The sequence below is a fragment of the Trematomus bernacchii genome, unplaced genomic scaffold (assembly GCF_902827165.1).
Source record: "Trematomus bernacchii unplaced genomic scaffold, fTreBer1.1, whole genome shotgun sequence".
Taxonomy (NCBI): Eukaryota; Metazoa; Chordata; class Actinopteri; order Perciformes; family Nototheniidae; genus Trematomus; species Trematomus bernacchii.
The window spans coordinates 13,844,162-13,861,925 of record NW_022987739.1 but is presented as its reverse complement, the minus strand read 5'-3'; the positions used below and the strand labels follow the sequence as shown (position 1 = coordinate 13,861,925).

The window sequence follows — 17,764 nt, the reverse complement described above, 5'->3', positions numbered from 1 at the left end:
CTGCCATTGCCAAGCCTGCGCCACAAGCTATTTCAAATGTGCAAAAAAATATTGATATTCCAGGCTTCTAAAAACAAAACAAACAAACGAAAACAAAAAAAATCCAAGTCAATGTCCTCTGGAACGGCCTCATTTTTCTGCCTCAGAACACTCAGAGATCACCTGGGACAAATGATTATTCTGCTGCTTCTTCAATGCTCTTTCTTTAACTTACACACAAACACACACACACCATGCTTATACTTAAAGTCGTGTTCTATTTAAAGAGTGAGTGCAGGTCTTCTTCAATCTTTTTTTGCTCTCAAGAAGTTAAGGTGTGAGCGCCAACAAATTCATGCTGAGAGACTCTAGCAACAGAGTTTGGTTTCACATTTTCACTTGGTTAACTATGTACAAAACCTTGACATTCCGTGATGTATGGAAACCATGTTCCCAATTCACATTTTCTTTGAATTGACATTCTCAAATATATAAAAACAAGGTTGGATGAATCTAAAAAAACTAGGTTGAGACTTAGGAATGTTTATCACTTATAAGTAAGTGATAGCTCATGAAATGGGCCTTATTCAGAGACAAAATGTTCAGTTTCAGTTCTGGTATTGCTTAACTGCTTTAAGTTTGGTCACTCCTTCGCAAATTATTTGAGTATGAGATTGAGTATAATCAAAGCTCCAGAGCACTTTTATATTTGTTAAACAGGACCCAGGAGTGAAAGCAAACTGCAATGAAGACTTTTCACCACAAGATGGACTTAGGGATGCATGGTTTTGGATGTATGGCAAACAGCAGGAAAAACTGCATGCTCGGGAAATGTGTTTTTGTATCATTATACCGAAAATGCAGAGCCAATTTCCAGCTGTGTATAAATATCTCGCCATGCTCTGAAGCAGAGGAGTAAGGCCATAGATGCTGGGGAGCGCCAAACAACGTGCGTATTCATTCCCGATATTTACTTTTGTTTGTTTTCACTGTGTTCAGGGCACCATGGGAGCAATTTTTGCTGTGATGAAACTGAATAACAGTCCCTGTGGAGTTCATTACAGGGAAAGAGCCAGTGCTCCCTGGCCAAGAGGGATTTGGAGTACCCAGAGGGATCGGTTAGTGAGGGTGGGGGGAGTGGAGGTAACCTACAGAATGGGGTGAGGGGGGGCGACTCGAGGGAGGCAATAAGGAAATAAACCATAAACACTCAGCTAATGACCTCAAACACACTAACACTGTAGCAGAAATTAATGAAACTGTGCAAATTAAGACATTCACTCCAGGAGCAAATGGAAGAATGTTTTCTCTTTTTGAAATAAGAGAAAAAGGGGAGAACAAAGTTTGGGAGAGAAGAGACAGCATCTGAAGGCTTCAATACTGCAGGCCTGAGAGCTGAGTGTCTCTTTGCACTCAATGCACTTTGGAGTTCACTATTTGAGTTAACTCTACATTTGATTTGCTGTTCTTCAAAGTTATTGTTAGGCATGTTATGCACACTATTCTCACTCTGTCTAAATGAGATTTTGTTCTGAAAAAGTCACCAAACTCTTTTAGAAAGAGCACTGAAGTTTTAAAGCAGCATTGCACGAAACGTTTGTCTGAAATGTCACTAAAGGGACTGTGCAGACAACACAGGAAGTCATGGTTTAATTGCAATGTTTATCCTAATAGAGATGTTCTTTTAACACAATGTAATTAGCACAAACTTTAACTAGAAAGAGGAAATACAGGCGTGTGATCTTGTCTTTGTTCCGTCTTCTAAGTGCACTTGCGACCTAACCGCTGGTTGAGAAACTGTGGCTCTGACCTGAGATCATGGCTATGGCCAACTGTAAGTAACTGTATTTATTATTACTTATAAAATGATAACAGCTGAGGATTGGCATATATAGATAATACAATAAAAGTGTATTCTTGTAAAAGGTAGTGTCTATGACAGTTACGTTTTTATTTAGTGCAATACATTTTATTTTAGATCTGCTACAGTAGGCGGATTTATAGATGGATCAATGCATGTGGAAAAATATGTATGGCTGTACAATTTGGATAAAAACGTACTTACAACTTTTAATTAAATAGCTTTAAATAAGCTATTTAAAATATACACTTACTTGCCTCTTAAGGTACACCTGTACAATGTAAGCGGTTTAATACAACATGCAAAAACATCTACTTGTATGAAGTCTATAATGTTCAGTGTATTCAATGTATGTTCACTCTATAACTCTCCTAATTAATGTCTAATATTCGGGATTAAACCCGGAGTCTCTCATATCATTGACGCTACAGCTGGAATAGAAGCCAGACAAATAATTTGCATATTCACATAGTGACCATCAAAGAAATACTTAGAAAATAACTGCAGCGTCATTGCAGAAGTTGTGAAGATAAGAGTGGTTTAACTTGACAGACGCTGAGTTGGAAAGCATGCAAGTTCAAAATTAGACATTTCTTTCTCTGCATTAAATAGAAGTACTCGTCTGCTGATTGATTATCCTCTATCCTTACAATACTTTATGACAAAACCCCAACTCCTGGTAATGGCAGGTCTCAAGATCCTGCTGCTCTGGGCTGGGATCCTCGTTATGGCGGAGGGTAAGTAAACCCTCTTCATGACAAACAGGCCTCTCTACCAATAAACAACACAATATATTGATTTAAGTATTTCAAAGATTCAAAAACCCTTATTAACATTGTGTTATTCGTTTTTTCAAATTTCAATTAAAATGTTTCTCTAGTCACCACAGCTCAATATCAGCAATGTGAGTATCAGTTTTTTCTTTTCATTTAAATTGGCTATTTAAGGTAGATGTATACATAAATGTTTGGATTGTCAGGAGCACGTTAAACTTGAACAAAGACGCCTGCAGGTGTTTTTTATTTCCTAGGAGATTTTATAACTTTTTAGTGTGTTCAAGTTTGGCTTTCCTGCAGAGGAAGTTGAAGTGCTGCTTTGTGAACTCTGCACATACACTCTGAATATAATATCTATTTATTTGTTTGCTGTGAATGTGTCCTTATTCTTATATTATCTAAACCCAACATGTTAGTACTCACAGGACATTAGGTTCGTTCAAGCTTTTATAGAAAGTCGTCTTACTTGTGTTTTATCAGTAGAAGGCAAACTTAATGAGCATAGACAACTTCCTGAATTGGAACCCTTCACAAACTATCAGTATTGGTCGGATCAAGGACAAAAATGTCCCGGAACAAAAAACTCGAGTTTAGGATTGACTGCAGCATATGAATGAATACTTAACTGAATGACAAGAAAGATAAAGATAACTACACAGAGAAAAGAAGTGTGGTAGATTTAAAAATGTATTTTCCAGTCTCCACCGAGTCCCCTCTCCCTTTTTAATTTAAATTGGCTATTAAAAGTAGATTTATACATTAATGTTTGGAATGTCAGTAGCAAGTTAAACATGAACAAAGTGTCTGAGATTAAAAGATGTTTGCATGAGGTCTTTTTAGTAACTAGGATTTTAAGGAGGTGGCAGTGGCTCAGTCTGTAGGGACTTGGTCTTGGAACCGAAGGGTTGCCGGGCCACGCCCCAATCGGACCAAACAAATCAATAAAAATGGAGCGAGCTGGTAGCTGGAGAGGTGCAGTTCACCTCCTCGGCCCTATGGCACCTAACCTCGAAACTGCGTATAACTGGCAGCCTCTCTGCTCTGCCACCTCTCCTAGATTATAGGGTGATCTCTCCTGCTCCTCCTCCAAACACCTCTCAAACCCAGCCTAGCAATAACTGACCTCATAGCATCTACACTTTTAGAAGTTTTAAATTATTCACATGGTGTTTGTGCATAATATATTGATAATATTATACACAGCAATTATCTCATGCTTGTGTCCATAATAAAATGTATGAATGTTTTGTTTCCTTGTCTGAAGTGCCTGCATAGTGAGTTTAAGTTAAATACAAACCACATTTTATACTTTACTGTGTCTTTACCAGTACTTTTCAATGAAACAAAAATTAGGAATAGGACGAATACTAAATATATGTTGACGTAAATGTAGTTTTGAAAAGGATACAAAAAATGTAATCTAATTCAACAGTATCTCCAGAAAATCAAACAAGTGCCCACAAACCTCCACTCACCACTCCAATACTCACCTCAAACTCACCAATGCCTTCAACATATTCAACTAGTATATCTGGTAATGTATTCTGCCTCAGTTTACACTTTTATTGGAAACAGCGTTGAAATCAGCCTGACATTGCTGACATCTGGTAGGACTATTGGCAGAACATTTTGTAGGGTGACCTCTAGCATGCTCTCCCTCTTACAGCCACTACTGCTCTTCCTACAATCACCTCACCCTCATCCAAACCCATCACCACACCCACACCGACAAACACCTCTCAAACCCAGACTCAACTTCCAGTCACCACGCCCAACACATCAGTGACTCCTTTCGCCACAGGTTGGAACGTTTTCTCCTTAACAAGCCCGCCATTTGTTCTTCTATAAGACTCTGATATTACTGTGTTACTATTATGAATGTAGACTACAGCTACTAGCACTGCTAATGAGTGTGTTACATTAGGTTAATAAAATACACACAGTTGCAAGAGTATTGAAAGTTGTCATAAGCATAAATTAACATGTTTATTTTTCTGATCACTTTGAATGTGTTCTCCAGCCGAAGCTCCAGCCCCTCCACCTCTGGAGTGTGAGTATCAGTTTTTATTTTCAAGACATAATACAGGTCTTCTTCACACTCATCTTAACAAAAACATTCAAAGATTATGTTTGTATTTCTCCATTGTGTTATCCTTGGCAATGAATGCTATTGCAGAAAGTAAAGTTTAGATTCCCCGGAGAACTTTCAACATCTACATGAACAAAGTGTCTGGGATTAAAGGATGTCACCAGGTTTTGTTTTTATTTTGTGTCCAGGTTCTTACACGGTCACACCCAGCAACTCTGGCTTCAACATTACCATGAATAAGAACTTTACGACTGGCAACTACATCATCTACATCAAAGAAACGGGCCGACCAGATAGTGGACATAACTATTCAGTTCAGTTCTCCAATGAAAGCTCAACACATGAAATCAAACACCTGAAGCCCTGCACTGAGTATGAGCATGATGTGGCATTTATTGATGCTGCTGGCAAAAAAACACCCTGCACCACGCAAACGAATACAACTAAGACAAACGAATGGAGTGAGTATAAATAAATGTTGAATATCATCTTACTTTTTTAAATATAAGGAGACACACTGACAGAAGTGTTTGTTAATTTTCACTTGTGTATTTCAGAAGAAGGTGATATTAAAAATGGCAGCTGCATGCTTGGATATGTTTGTTACCGTAGTGACTGGGACATCAGCTCTTCACTATCAACGTCAAATAATATTTCAGCTGAGCCGTGCAAAAGTGACAAAAATGTGATCTGTTTCAAACCTCCTTACAATGACATTTGCACCAATTTGACTACGAAGTTCACTTCAGGAAACTGTAACGCCTTGAGCCTCACCAGAAGCATCACTACTGGTATGTACAGTAGAGTCTTTGTTTGTTTAAAAATGCATGTGGTGTAAACCTCATTCATCATTTTTCATGTATGCACTGTTTCCTTTTTTTCCCAACAGATTTCTTAAATACAAGTGAAATAAATCAAACAAGTCCAACTAAACTTCCTGCAGAAATAAAAACAGATTTGCCTCCAAACTGCAAGAATCTCAACATCACTTACAGCTGTCAGGGTAAGAGGAAAGACCAGAACTAAAGAGTCTGTCACCAACATTATGACTGGATTAACATGGAAATATTCACATGAGATGATCTCACTGTAGAAACACATACAGTTTTATCTTAAACTGAATCTCAATTTTCGTTTAGTGTATGAGGAAGTTGAGGTTTTGCTTTGACTATGACTTTGTTGATTGTGGGTGCAGGTTCTCACAGGCATCAGGTTTGGCTTGAGTGTATTGCACTCTGTGAATACACTCTGTATATAATATCTATTTTTCTCCATTGGTGTAAACATCTGTCTACATTTGAATCTTATCCAAACCCAACATGTAAGAGCTCACAGGGATTTATGTAACATCTATTGAAGAAATGTTGTCTAACTTGTGTTTTTAGAAGTTGGAAAACCCGATGAGCTGAAGAATCTTACTGACCTGGAGCCCTACACAGACTACAGCTGTACCGGTCAGATCACGGACAACAATGTCAACATAAAAAACACAACTGCTATCGAGTTCAGGATTGACTGTGGTACGTGAATAATCACCTTACCTCAGGGCAATGATAATAAAGATAACTATGGAGAAGAGAAGTTTAATTAATGTCTGATGTGTCCCTACAGATCTTAAAATGAGCATCCCAGTGACAAGTGTCACCAACACCTCCATTGCTCTGAGTTGGACCACAGACAGTGAGAACTGTGGAGTTGTCCTTCCTAAACCTCAGTTTCATTATGAGTGCAGCTGTAAACCTACTCAATCATATGAGAAAAGTAAGTTAAAATATTTAGATTATCTATTTTATTGCTCAGTTGAACATAGGCAAAAAAAAAATTTGAATTTGGAAATTTGAATCAGTGCTCCATGCTAACACATGCTAGCATGCTGAGTGAAGGTAGGTGTTAGTCATAACCTGAGATGATAGAACAAGTCAATGTTTCCTGAAGAATATTTATATAATGTTCATGAAATATTATACAATATATAAAATGTTGTTCATTTCCCCATATATTTGCATAATGACACAATTTGAATTAATTTAAGAAGGTGCACGGTTGGTGATTCTACCAATGACGGATGTTACTGATTGAGTGAATGATTTATTGATTGTTTGATTAATAGCAACAGGTATCTTAACCAACAAAACAATGTGCTGTTGTATAATCCCAATGTTCTGTCTTTGCTTTCTCTATATTGAATCAAACTACTAATGTAGCTGTAGCTGACAAAAATCCATCTGGAGGAACATGTAAAATTGATCGGCTGAAACCATACACCGAGTATAACTGTGCAGTACATCCCAAATACAACAACTACGTTCCTGAACCAACTAATGTAAAACCGACTAGGACAAATATTGGAGGTAAGTGTCTAAAATGTCACTTGGATAATATTTAGATCAAAGGTAATATAAACAAATATTTATTAAGGTTGTTTATTTCCTATTTTGTTGAAAGGTACGTTATAAAGTCACTCATTATTTCAATTTGGAACATCAACACACAATTTAATATAATCAATGATTTTAGAATGTTAAGTTATAGTAATTACGTGATAGTACTTAAAAAATGTTATCTAATTTCTTCTATTTAATATCATCATATAAATGATGTGACTTATCTTATTCTGTCTGTCTTTTTTTAACAAATGATATTAAATGCTGTGAATGAGACAGCATATCAATAACATCATTGTTTTTCAGGCCATTATAATGAACATTACACTGTATTTCCAGTCATATGTGAAGAACAGTGTTTTTTATTGTATTGTGTTGTGTTTTGCTATAACTCTACCGACTTGAGTCTGTTCTGACTCAACTAATTCATTTAACAAATGAATCAACTTTAACTTGATGTACATTTACGTGTCACCTACTATGTGGCTGCCTATCATATACAACTTCATAACTCATTGTTATTTCCTTTAAAAATTGAAATTGAAATTTCATAAATGTGATGCATGTGAAGTCCAACCTGCAGACTTCCCCCAACACACACTGTAACAGTCGTGTCAGATAAATGACATAACAAAAATTCATTCATCCTTATAAAACATAAAAGATTAAAGAATAAAAACTTTTTACATTGAATTTATAATGATACATGTTTTCAATGCAGCTTTCTTTGATTTGCAGTTTGTATTTATATCCCTACAACCATTCATCCAATGCAGCAACACACTTCTGATGCAAATCATTGTTTAAAATGCTGTTTAAACAAATTGAAATATCACTTCAAATATGTTTTTTTACAGTGCCAGGAGCAATTAAGAACGTGATGGTGCATCTTCCAGAGCATAACGTGATTAACGCAACCTGTGATCGTCTAAATCCAACTGATTTTAATGGACCTGAGGAGGATTACATCGCACGTCTTTATGGTGATGGTGTCCTGATTAAGATTCTGAACAAAACCAAATGCGAGTTTGAATTCAAAGATTTAAGCTACTCAACCAAATACGAACTGAAGGTGTGTATGAGCCAAACCTTTGGGTTCCCAACACTATTTAAACTTTATTCCTCATATTTCTTCAAATGCTATATTTCCTGATGAGGAGATCTCCTGTGTTCCAGGTGACTGCTTCCAATGGACAATACGAGGGCAAAGCCAACCAACAATCTGTCTCCCTTCCTGTATGTGGTGGTTTTCCATTCATGCCAATAATGGTTTTTATTAACTAAGTCATTTGACACTTGTACACTATCTCTTTTCATTCATTGTATTTAACTCTTATGTCACAGACAATGACAAAGCTCTCATAGTTAGTCTGGTCTTCTTCATCGTGGCATCTGTGGCCTTCGCCGTGGTGCTCTATATCTACACTCAGAGGCTCAGAAAGTCCAGGAAGTAAATACTTACTTACTTCTTACCCCAACTTATCAGTTTTGACTTTTACATTCTCTCTGGCTTGTTTTACAGTTGTTTAAGTTTGATATTAATACTATTATTTACAGTAAAGGATGTGATGACATTTTTAAATTATATTTATTCAGTTTTATCTCGTCTTTTTTAGGCAGAGGTAACACATTACATATATAAAAGTTAACTGTTTAATACATTATTGAATATTACAATATGTTATATTCTATATAATTGTTTTTCCATAAAGCTACATTTGAGCTTTTTTCTTCACAGCGATGCGGATGTGGATGAAAATGCTGTGATTGAACTAACAGAAAGTGAGTAGAATAGTTTTCTTTTTACTATCATTTTGTTTGAAGTAGCAGAAATCCCTGTAACACTTTATATTAAATTAGACATATAAACTATTAAGTAAGTTCTTTTTATTAGTAATTCTAAAGCACATATAGCTTTAGTAGTATATACTGCCTTATTTTGCTTGACTATATTCTACAACTAATAGGCCATCTTGTAGTTTTAAAGTATGACAATATATCTTTGTGAAGTGTGTGTTAAGTGCACTGTATATTGACGAGTACATAACATTAAGTTGCACAATTTTCCTTTTATTTCCCTGCTGTAGTTTATGCTAATGTGCCTCAATCTGAATGCCGCCGTAGAGACTCAACCTGATGAAGAACGGCCTGATGGAGCTGCCAACCAAATCATCATTTACTCATGTGACGTAGAAATAATTGTAATCTGCTTACACTGGCAATGGTGTGTTTAAGAGAAGATGGGATGGATTAATTGCTTCATGTTTTAGTCGTTTTGGGTTGTTGTGTTTTAATGTGTGCACTGTAACAAGTGGAACATTTAAGTTTTGTATTCAAATGTTTATCTCTTATAAGATTATAACCGGTTTTATTGTTCTGTTGAGATTACGTCACATTTTCCTTTTATATTTACACCTTTGCCAGACGACACCACCTAAAGAGAGGGAAATGAATAGCAACAGTTGTTAAGTCTTGCAGATGCAGACAGGTTGATATGTACAGCAGCTGAAGGTATTGGTGGTGTTTTAAGTCTTTTGTAACAGCTGCAGTTTTTCACATGTGTGTATGTGATGTATTACCTTTCATATTTGTATGACCAATAATTACTCATAATGCAAACAAATAAAAATAGTAGTGCGCTTGTAACCATAAAACATCACATTTCATGTTTTCTTTTTCTTTAAGAAGTTATTACAATTTAAGAATCAATAATTAAACCAATATACACTTTTGGTATTGGCAACAGTAAGGAAATGATTATAACATCCCAACTAAATTGGCCCTAATCTGAAAAGATGCCAAGATAATTCCATGTAGCCATTGGTATCCAATAGTCCATTGTGCTATGAGTGGTTAAGTGGTGTATTTAGGCAATTTTTTAGTTACAACATGACAGGAAATACCACATTACACGACATTTACTAGGCATCTACTGTAATACTGGAACTCTTTAACCTCTAGAACAATGAAACAACAAAATGTACTTGTGGAGTTCAGACAAAACCTACAATGATACATTTTTATGTTGTGTTAAAAAAAGAAAATGAAGTTATATAAATATACTTACCATTAAGCTGGTTTCACTTGCCAGTTGTCGTTCAGAGGAAAACGCCCTCTTGCTGTACATTCAGGAATCATGATACATGTCCCCTTTCAAAGTTCAGTCCTTTAATAAATGACTAATCTGGTGCAGGTCTTCAGGTGTGAAACAGTAATTGCTGTATTTCTTGTTGATCAAATGTTCGGATGTGAAACTCATTGAAACCGGGTCACGCTCCAAACACTCACTCTAATGTCCAAAATGAATTTGAAAGCTTTATTGCATTTAGTTAGCATACAAGGCATTTGTGATAAGGGTCTTTAATTTGACATGAAATGTTCTGAAAAAAACAAAACAATAAATATTATTTGCAATATTTGACTTTCTGGAAACCCCCCTAGACTCTTCAATCCCAACTTCAGAGGGTCTGTGGAAAGGAAACTGAGTCGAAGTAAAAGGCTAGGACACAGGAGAGCACTGTATGTGACATGAAGGCTAAAACGCTCACTACCAAGAAAGGGCCGTAACCATTAAAGTGACTTAGCACTGTGTGTTATAAACCTGCTAGTGAGGATTTCTTTTTTAAAAGCAAGGCATTTTGTTCAATATACAGTATATTACATCTTTTATAACAGACTGGTACTTGCATTGGATGCAACTGTCAGGCTGATATAAAAGCATTTAGCATCAAAACTCAATTGCTCTATTTGCTAAAATACTTTGGTGCCATAGAAATGCTATTGTTTAGAGAACTAAATATATAATTAAAAGAACTTTGGGTGAACACAATGACAAATATTAGCTAATAAAGATTAAAAACTGAAATGGAGGGGAGAGTGAGAAAGCAATGGTAAACAAAAACTGCATCTGCAAGTCCCAGGGAAATATCTGCGATCAACACACTATCACAATAATGTGTCGACTGAGACAAAATCACTTATATTTTCTTATCTATAAGCTTTGATTTTCTACTATTTATTATTTCATGTTAATGAAAAAACATGATCAAACATGGGCATACAAGTACAATCATTTCAATGAGCGGCTATTTAATGATAGAAGAGAATTCATAAGCGACCGAAATTAAGCGTTATTAACCGTTATAACTTTCGTGTGGTATTTTGTTACTATGTAAACTGGTGCTGGTCATTTGTGACCTACTGGAGTAAACCTATTAACTGTTAAAAACTAATTAAAACAAACATACATACCCCTGTATCCTTCCTCCAGATGAATAAAGGGTTATTAAACCTTACAGTATTACATCTATAGGAACTTCTTTACTATGTACAGTAAAACAATGCCCAATGGTGTTTGTATTTTCAGGACAACTCCTTGATATACTTCCCATGAATAACACCAAACACATGTAGAAAGTGCTCTGTCTATACGTGACTTTGTCTTTGGTATCCCTACTGGAGGATAAGTTAGGTAGGCACGCTGTGATTGACTCATGACATGGACGGCTACACAAGGATCTGCTCTCTCTTCAACACATCTGTTACTTAACAAGACAACTACACTGCAAACGTACACAGCAACCTAAACAATCACAACATTTTGTCCACAAATGCAGCCGCTGGACAATGATGGAGAACTATGTGTTTTGACTTCCCATGTCTTTATTGTGATTTAAAATATATTTTGCTTGAGTTGAACCAAGGGAGGGAATCTTTTGGTGTCAGTGACTAAGGTAAACAGCAGACGTAAAGCTGCTTTTCTTTCAGCTTCTCGACTCCTTCTAGGCTGTCAAAAAAGAGACATTCTGAATTTTTCAAAGACAATACATAGATGTCAAAATGACTTACATTCAAAGTGTTGTGGAGACATTTGCCCATGTTTTCCCCCCCGGCACGTCTCTAGTCTTCCCTCTAAATGATCCTTCCTTTCCCAATACAGTCATTAGACATGATCACCCTGCCTTCCTTTCAGTACCAGGATAAAGTGCAACACAACACCTCCTCTACCACCAAATAACACTTTGTTACGTCTCTCAGTTCTGCTGCCCTCGAGTGAAAAACTTTTTTTTTTAAAGTGTTCATGTCTTTTTTGTGCTAATTGCGGTCTCAACTAGTAAACCGTTAATGGTCATTTTTCTTTTATTTCTGATCCATGATTAACTGTTTTGTGGATAGGTAACAGCTAACTTTGCCTTTTTATTTTCTTCTTATAATCTTTTTTCAGTACATCTGCTTTAAACACAATATGCTTCTATCAGCTGCTGAAGAACACCATCACTTCAATACATGAATATACAGAGGAAATGCATTTTAAAGCTATAGCACATCAGTGAGTTACAATACGCTGATTTTCAGTGCTGTATCATTATTGAAGTCTGAGGAATGGGAGGTCCATCTGACAAGAAGTATAATCTTTATCCTAAGGCAGAAAGGTGTGGGTGTCAGTTATATAATGGACTGTACCTCCACCTTTACAATAATTATGTTGCTTCTTATCACAAGGAGCTAAACTCTGGAGTTATTGTATAAAAGCCAATAGATTTTTTCGAGTCCAGCATGAAAAGCAAGAAGGGAAGTGGGGAGGAGTTCTGCGAGCTATATGCGTGTCACTCTGGGTTTAGCTGCCCTGTGTCGTGTTCTGCATGTGTTTGGCAATGTCGTACACGTAGGTGATGTCCGGCCTCTTCTCCGGGTCAGGGTTGATGCACATATCTACCAAGTTCCTCAGCTGGTGAGAGAGACAGGGGGGTGTGGGTGGGGGGTAAACAGAGAAATTAAACAATCAATAAAACTGTAGTGTGAGCAAACTGTAAAAGAGCAGCTTGAGAAATGAACAAACCCTCGCTAACGGAGACCTGCTCGTCTCTCTGTGCCCTCTAGATGAGCTCATTTCATAAAAGCAATAACAAGGCCACAGGTAATCGAGCTGAGACAAAGACGCAGAGCTGTGTTAGTGCACTAATCTACGATTGGTCTGAATCCACATTTACCCCAGCCCCACAAGTACACACAGACACACTAACGCACACACTGCTGCCACTCCATTGCCATCCGGAGACAGCACTTACACTTGAAGCCGAGCGAAGCGGCTGATTGGAGCAGATAGATAGACAGGCTCGCAGGCGGAACAGCCACCGCCATCATTAAAAAAAGAGAAGAGAATAAAAGATTGAGAGGAAAGAAGAAAAAAATATAACATCTACGCGAGGTCGCTATGGTAACCGTCTGCCGACTTCCTGGCCGCTGTTGCGTGGCACCGGCTTGGACGAGTTCTCGTCAGCCGCTGTGTTTATATATGTGCGTGTGTGCGTGCGCACGTGTGTGTGTGTGTGTGTGTGTGTGTGTGTGTGTGTGTGTGTGTGTGTGTGTGTGTGGGTGTGTGTGTGTGTGTGTGTGTGTGAGAAAGAGAAAGTGGGAGAAAGATGCAAATTCAGACAGTCTGAGAATTAGTCCCACAGAATGGAGATGGAGAGGGGGGGGGGGGGGAGATGCAGATATGTAAAATATTCATGCGCTTCTTTGCATGGCGAGTGGGATGGGGGAGTGGGGGAGAGTGTCAGGTGGAGGGGGGGGGGAGTGGGAGCTGGTGAAGGGAGGCGTGGGGGGGAAGCATAGACGGAGATGGTTAAATGACACAACAAAGATGAGCAGCTGACAGTTTGCTGCCGATCCTTCAGGAGCATTGTTTACATCCAGACAGGCGCTGCAGGCACCCCCCTCATCTCCATCTCTCCATCGCCCTGTCTCTCGCTCTATCATTCCCTCTCTCTTTCGCTTTGTCTCCCTTTCTCCTGGATGGGGGTGACATGTGGGGCAACGCAGAAGCTCAGCGTGGTGTGTGAGTGGAGAGAGCTCTTGTTGCAAAATATACACTTGCACAATTGCTCATGCACAAACAAAAACTCAGTCATAGAGACTACAGAGGCTTCAGACACCTCGCAATTAGCCTTTATCCTCCTGATGAAGTCAATGCCACAGTATAATAAAGCCTCTTAATAGGGTTTATTATTTAACATGAATTAGGAGAACCACTTAAACTAGCTGTACACAGATACTGTGATAGTACAGCAGAGAGCATGGAGGGCAAATAGTTGCACCTTTTTAGAAGACATTTAACATGTAGGAATGTAAAGGCATCTTAATACTGGTATGTCATGAGTCAATTAATCAATTTGTTGATTGACTGAAAATGATTTAGTTCAATCCTGGAGGAATAAATGAATCTATGGATTAGTTCAAGTAGAAAATGTAAAATATTTGCTGTAAAATGTTTTACATTTCTGACTTCAGAGCCTGAAAGTTTTTTCTGAAACGGTTTCAGGCTCTCAAATGTCACCTTGTGCCGAGTGTATCTTCCAGTTTGGACTTCCAGTTATAATTAGAGACACAAACAACTATACAAAGACGTCACCACGGGATCTTATCTGGACTATTTTCTGACATTTCATAGACTGAATAAATCATCAACTTATCAAAAAGTATTGGACATACTAATCAATAATGAGATTAAGTTTAAATTGCAATGTCACCTAAAGTACAAAGGCTGGAACAATGAAAAACACAGGTATTTATTGTTAATTATTATTATAACTCACAAAGCTGTAGTGCGCCCATACCAAAGCACAGTGTCACTGGTGAATGAAGGTAATGCCTGCAGTGTATGTGCGTGTGTGCCTATGAGTCAGTGTCTACGTTTTTTGCATGTGTCTACAATTTACTTAATATATTTAAGAGAAAAGGACAGAAATGTTAGGGAAAAAATGCCACCCACATAAAGAGGGCATGCAAACACAAAGCCATGCGCATTCATACACACGTCAGCGGCAATCAGCAATAAGGAGATCTTTGACCGCAGCCCGACTACATTACATTTCTGTGCATGGGTAAGTCTACGCAGAACTACAGCAGATGATTTAACATTTAGTTAGGGAAACATGACACTGTAGCCCATTCAGCTTCACCCCACTTTGTAGCATGGCCAGATGCTTTTGATATGTGCATTTAATTTTTCAAATGGTTAAAATCATAGCCGGTCTTTTGATCACAGAGCAATATCATACTGAACTGTAGCTCAGACAGTTGGGTGGATTTCACTCGCATATAAAAAAAACTTTAATAGTCAACACAAGTCAAAATCAGCGAACTGGCACAGAGAAAGAGAAACCGGCTACCACTGCTTTACACAGTACTTCACCTAAAAGATATTAAGAATTTTCTAAAGGTTTATTTTAAGAAGGAGTTTAGGAATAGAAGTCCTTTTACAACACTGAGCAGGTCTGTATCTACCTATGACAGCAGTGAATGGCAGCTGGTACAGTACTTACCTCCTCTGAGTAGTGATCTGAGGGAAGTGGGGGGTAGTCACACTGTTCTATCTTCTTACAAAGAGAGTAGAGGTTCATCTTATCCCCGTAGAACGGACTCTGCAGGGCTGCCATCTGAAATATAAAGATATGAGGGAAAGGAAAGGCAGGGTGTTAGCATAGTAAAAATTTGAACACGCAGAATTTCAACTGTCACTGTACAGTGAGTTCAAGAACAGTTCACTGTTATCGAGGTATATGACTAATTGATAAAAAAGCAGTATTGAGAGAAAGTTTGTGTTTATAAAATCGGCAAACTTTTTTTTTTTATAGTGTTTGGTATAGGAATGAGTGCAAGTCTAAAATTCAAGTGAAGCAAAACAGAAAAATTCACGAGCGATTCTCTTAGCTTATGTGTTTTCCTGTAGTTTGCTAGCCCTCTCTGCTGCACTGCTTCGAAAATGTGGAGATATAAAGTTATATAAAATTGTTGAGAATGGAAGAGGAGCAGAGTGAGGAGAGGGGTGCAGGCATATTATGAGAGAGAGAATTTCTCAGTTTGCTGGAGCAGTGAGAAAACAAATGCAAGCAAGCAGAGCAGAGGAGAGCAGAGGCAGATGGGAATGCTAAGGAAGAGTGGAAAGGATAAGGAGACTTTTGCTGAGTGGAAATATGTGAAAAACCCCTCCTGCATGTCTAAGAATAGAAAATATAGCATGCCATATCTGCCAGGGTTAGTGACTGACTCACTTCTTATTGTTAAAATGTGTATGCGGAAGGTGAAGCCTGCAGCAGGTTTGCATAACAAGCACACTCACACTCTTATTGTTTTTCTGATTCAGTGCCTTCGGAAATGAATAGTGCGTTAGGCTTTTGTGTTGGCCCAAATTGCTTAACTAATAATAAATAATTGTGGTTAGAATGGCTGTCAGTGTAAATGATGAGGAGCTGCTTAAAGAAACTGTAGCTTGTTGATTCGGTTGTTACTTATTTACATAGTGTTACATAGGAAGAAGTGAGTATCCAACATGATATTAAAGGACTTCTATTTCATATTTATTCAGAGGAAAAAAAGACATTCTCTTATGCAAAAGGTTGTACAGTAAAATAAGTATGCAAAAGCCATATTGCAATGTCATGCCCTGCACCTGTTATGGGGAGAGGGCATTTCTGTGTACTTTGAAATGTTGCTGTACGTCCTAATGACATCCAGAAGAGAGGAAGTGTCTTGTGGAACAATGTGAAACAAGATCCAATTATAGTCGTCATTGCTTATTGGTTTCCATTTGTTTTTCTCACCGCCTCCATCTGCAGTATTGTGTCAGTACTGTGGGGTATTTCAAACTCCAATGTGATATTGACGAGTGTTTCATCACCAGGAGCATGCAGGGCAAAAGATAATCACAAGTTTGTGAAAGCACAGGTAATTAAACAAATAAATATTCAATTATTTTTTCCAGGTGGCCCTACATTATTATCCGAGAGTGTGTTTGACAGCCTGTTAATTGGTAGTGAGAAACAAATGATAACAATGTGTCCATATCTGAATCCAAATGGAATCGTTCCATGCAGAATAAAGCAGGTGAGTGTTAATGTGCCACCTTCCACAATATAAGGCATATTAGAGACTAAATATTTTTCCGTAAATAGGACTACGGAAGGAAGTGGAGGTAGATTACAGAAGCTGTCTTTCAGTTACAATGGGGGACAGGCTATCCTGTGACATGGAGTATTAACATGTAAACAGCATCTGAGGAAAAGACGAGGTTATGTCTTAACATCCCTTTTCAAATGGCAATGCTTTCCATCCTCCAAGATAGAGAGACCAACACATTTTGTTTTGTTAAGTCACAAGACGTATTACTACTTAAAGAGGGACCTATCATGCAAAATGCACTTTTGTACGTCTTTTATACATGAATATGTATCCCCGGTGTTCCAGGGAACTCACCAAGTGTCAGAAAACACAACCCTCTCTATTTTCCTCCATACCCAAATCTCTAAAAAAGGGGCTGCAACGGATCTGATAAAAACTGATCCAGATTTGAACACTTCAATGACGTCACAGAAGTGGCGCTACGGCTATTGGGCCATCTCTCCACCTATCAGGGGAATGTGGGGTTGGGCCACGGCCGGCCATTGCCGCTCGAAAGCGCTGGAGACGCTGTAGTACATATGCCAGGCCTGTAAGTGGCGCTGTAGTCTGCCACAAAAGCAGCGAAGAAGACTTCCCGCCCATAGTTACCATGGTTACCCTTCTGTTTATTCTCCGCTGTGGCTTTTTTTCTCCCTCCCCGAGGCAAGCGTTTGCTCCCGCTGCTTTAATTCAATGCAATCCCTCCCCGTCGAGGCAAGCACTGTAATTCTCTCCG

The 17,764-nt window shown here is 38.1% G+C and overlaps 2 protein-coding genes and 1 long non-coding RNA gene across 8 annotated transcripts in view; 2 read left to right on the top strand and 1 right to left on the bottom strand.

Annotated features, from left to right (window-relative positions):
- Positions 1 to 1,771: 1,771 nt before the first annotated feature.
- Positions 1,772 to 7,106, top strand: LOC117495464 (cell wall protein DAN4-like). Of its 4 annotated transcripts, XM_034146719.1 has the most exons (11): positions 1,772 to 1,813; positions 2,530 to 2,577; positions 2,721 to 2,744; positions 4,283 to 4,417; positions 4,637 to 4,666; positions 4,894 to 5,166; positions 5,263 to 5,496; positions 5,595 to 5,708; positions 6,091 to 6,225; positions 6,317 to 6,466; positions 6,910 to 7,106. In XM_034146719.1, exons 1-11 carry the CDS (start codon positions 1,798 to 1,800, stop codon positions 7,089 to 7,091), a joined length of 1,341 nt encoding a protein of 446 aa, XP_034002610.1. In that variant the 5' UTR covers positions 1,772 to 1,797; the 3' UTR covers positions 7,092 to 7,106. The 4 variants fall into 4 exon arrangements, with proteins under 4 accessions (XP_034002610.1, XP_034002611.1, XP_034002609.1 ...); XM_034146720.1 differs by lacking the exon at positions 2,721 to 2,744 and having other exon boundaries at positions 1,777 to 1,813; XM_034146718.1 differs by lacking the exon at positions 1,772 to 1,813 and having other exon boundaries at positions 2,508 to 2,577; positions 2,730 to 2,744.
- An 819-nt stretch (positions 7,107 to 7,925) lies between these two features.
- LOC117495463 lies at positions 7,926 to 9,745 on the top strand. The gene is made up of 5 exons (XR_004557182.1): positions 7,926 to 8,161; positions 8,266 to 8,325; positions 8,434 to 8,539; positions 8,828 to 8,871; positions 9,177 to 9,745. It is a non-coding gene; the product is annotated as an uncharacterized LOC117495463 (long non-coding RNA).
- A 646-nt stretch (positions 9,746 to 10,391) lies between these two features.
- The window catches only part of nek7 (NIMA-related kinase 7), a 62,288-nt gene continuing 54,915 nt past the window's right edge, over positions 10,392 to 17,764 (bottom strand). For all 3 annotated transcript variants that reach the window (XM_034146717.1, XM_034146715.1, XM_034146716.1), the window contains 2 exons: positions 15,414 to 15,527; positions 10,392 to 12,817 (listed from right to left, as the gene is read on the bottom strand). In XM_034146717.1, coding sequence (XP_034002608.1) covers positions 12,707 to 12,817; positions 15,414 to 15,527 — 225 coding nt within the window. In that variant the 3' untranslated portion in view covers positions 10,392 to 12,706. The remainder of the gene's footprint in view (positions 12,818 to 15,413; positions 15,528 to 17,764) is intronic.

Bases quoted from the DNA above. Each gene is read 5' to 3' on its own strand.
- LOC117495464 (XM_034146719.1), top strand. The intron at 2,745-4,282 runs GTGAGTATCAGT...TCCCTCTTACAG, and splicing joins CACAGCTCAATATCAGCAAT to CCACTACTGCTCTTCCTACA. The intron at 5,497-5,594 runs GTATGTACAGTA...TTTTCCCAACAG, and splicing joins CACCAGAAGCATCACTACTG to ATTTCTTAAATACAAGTGAA.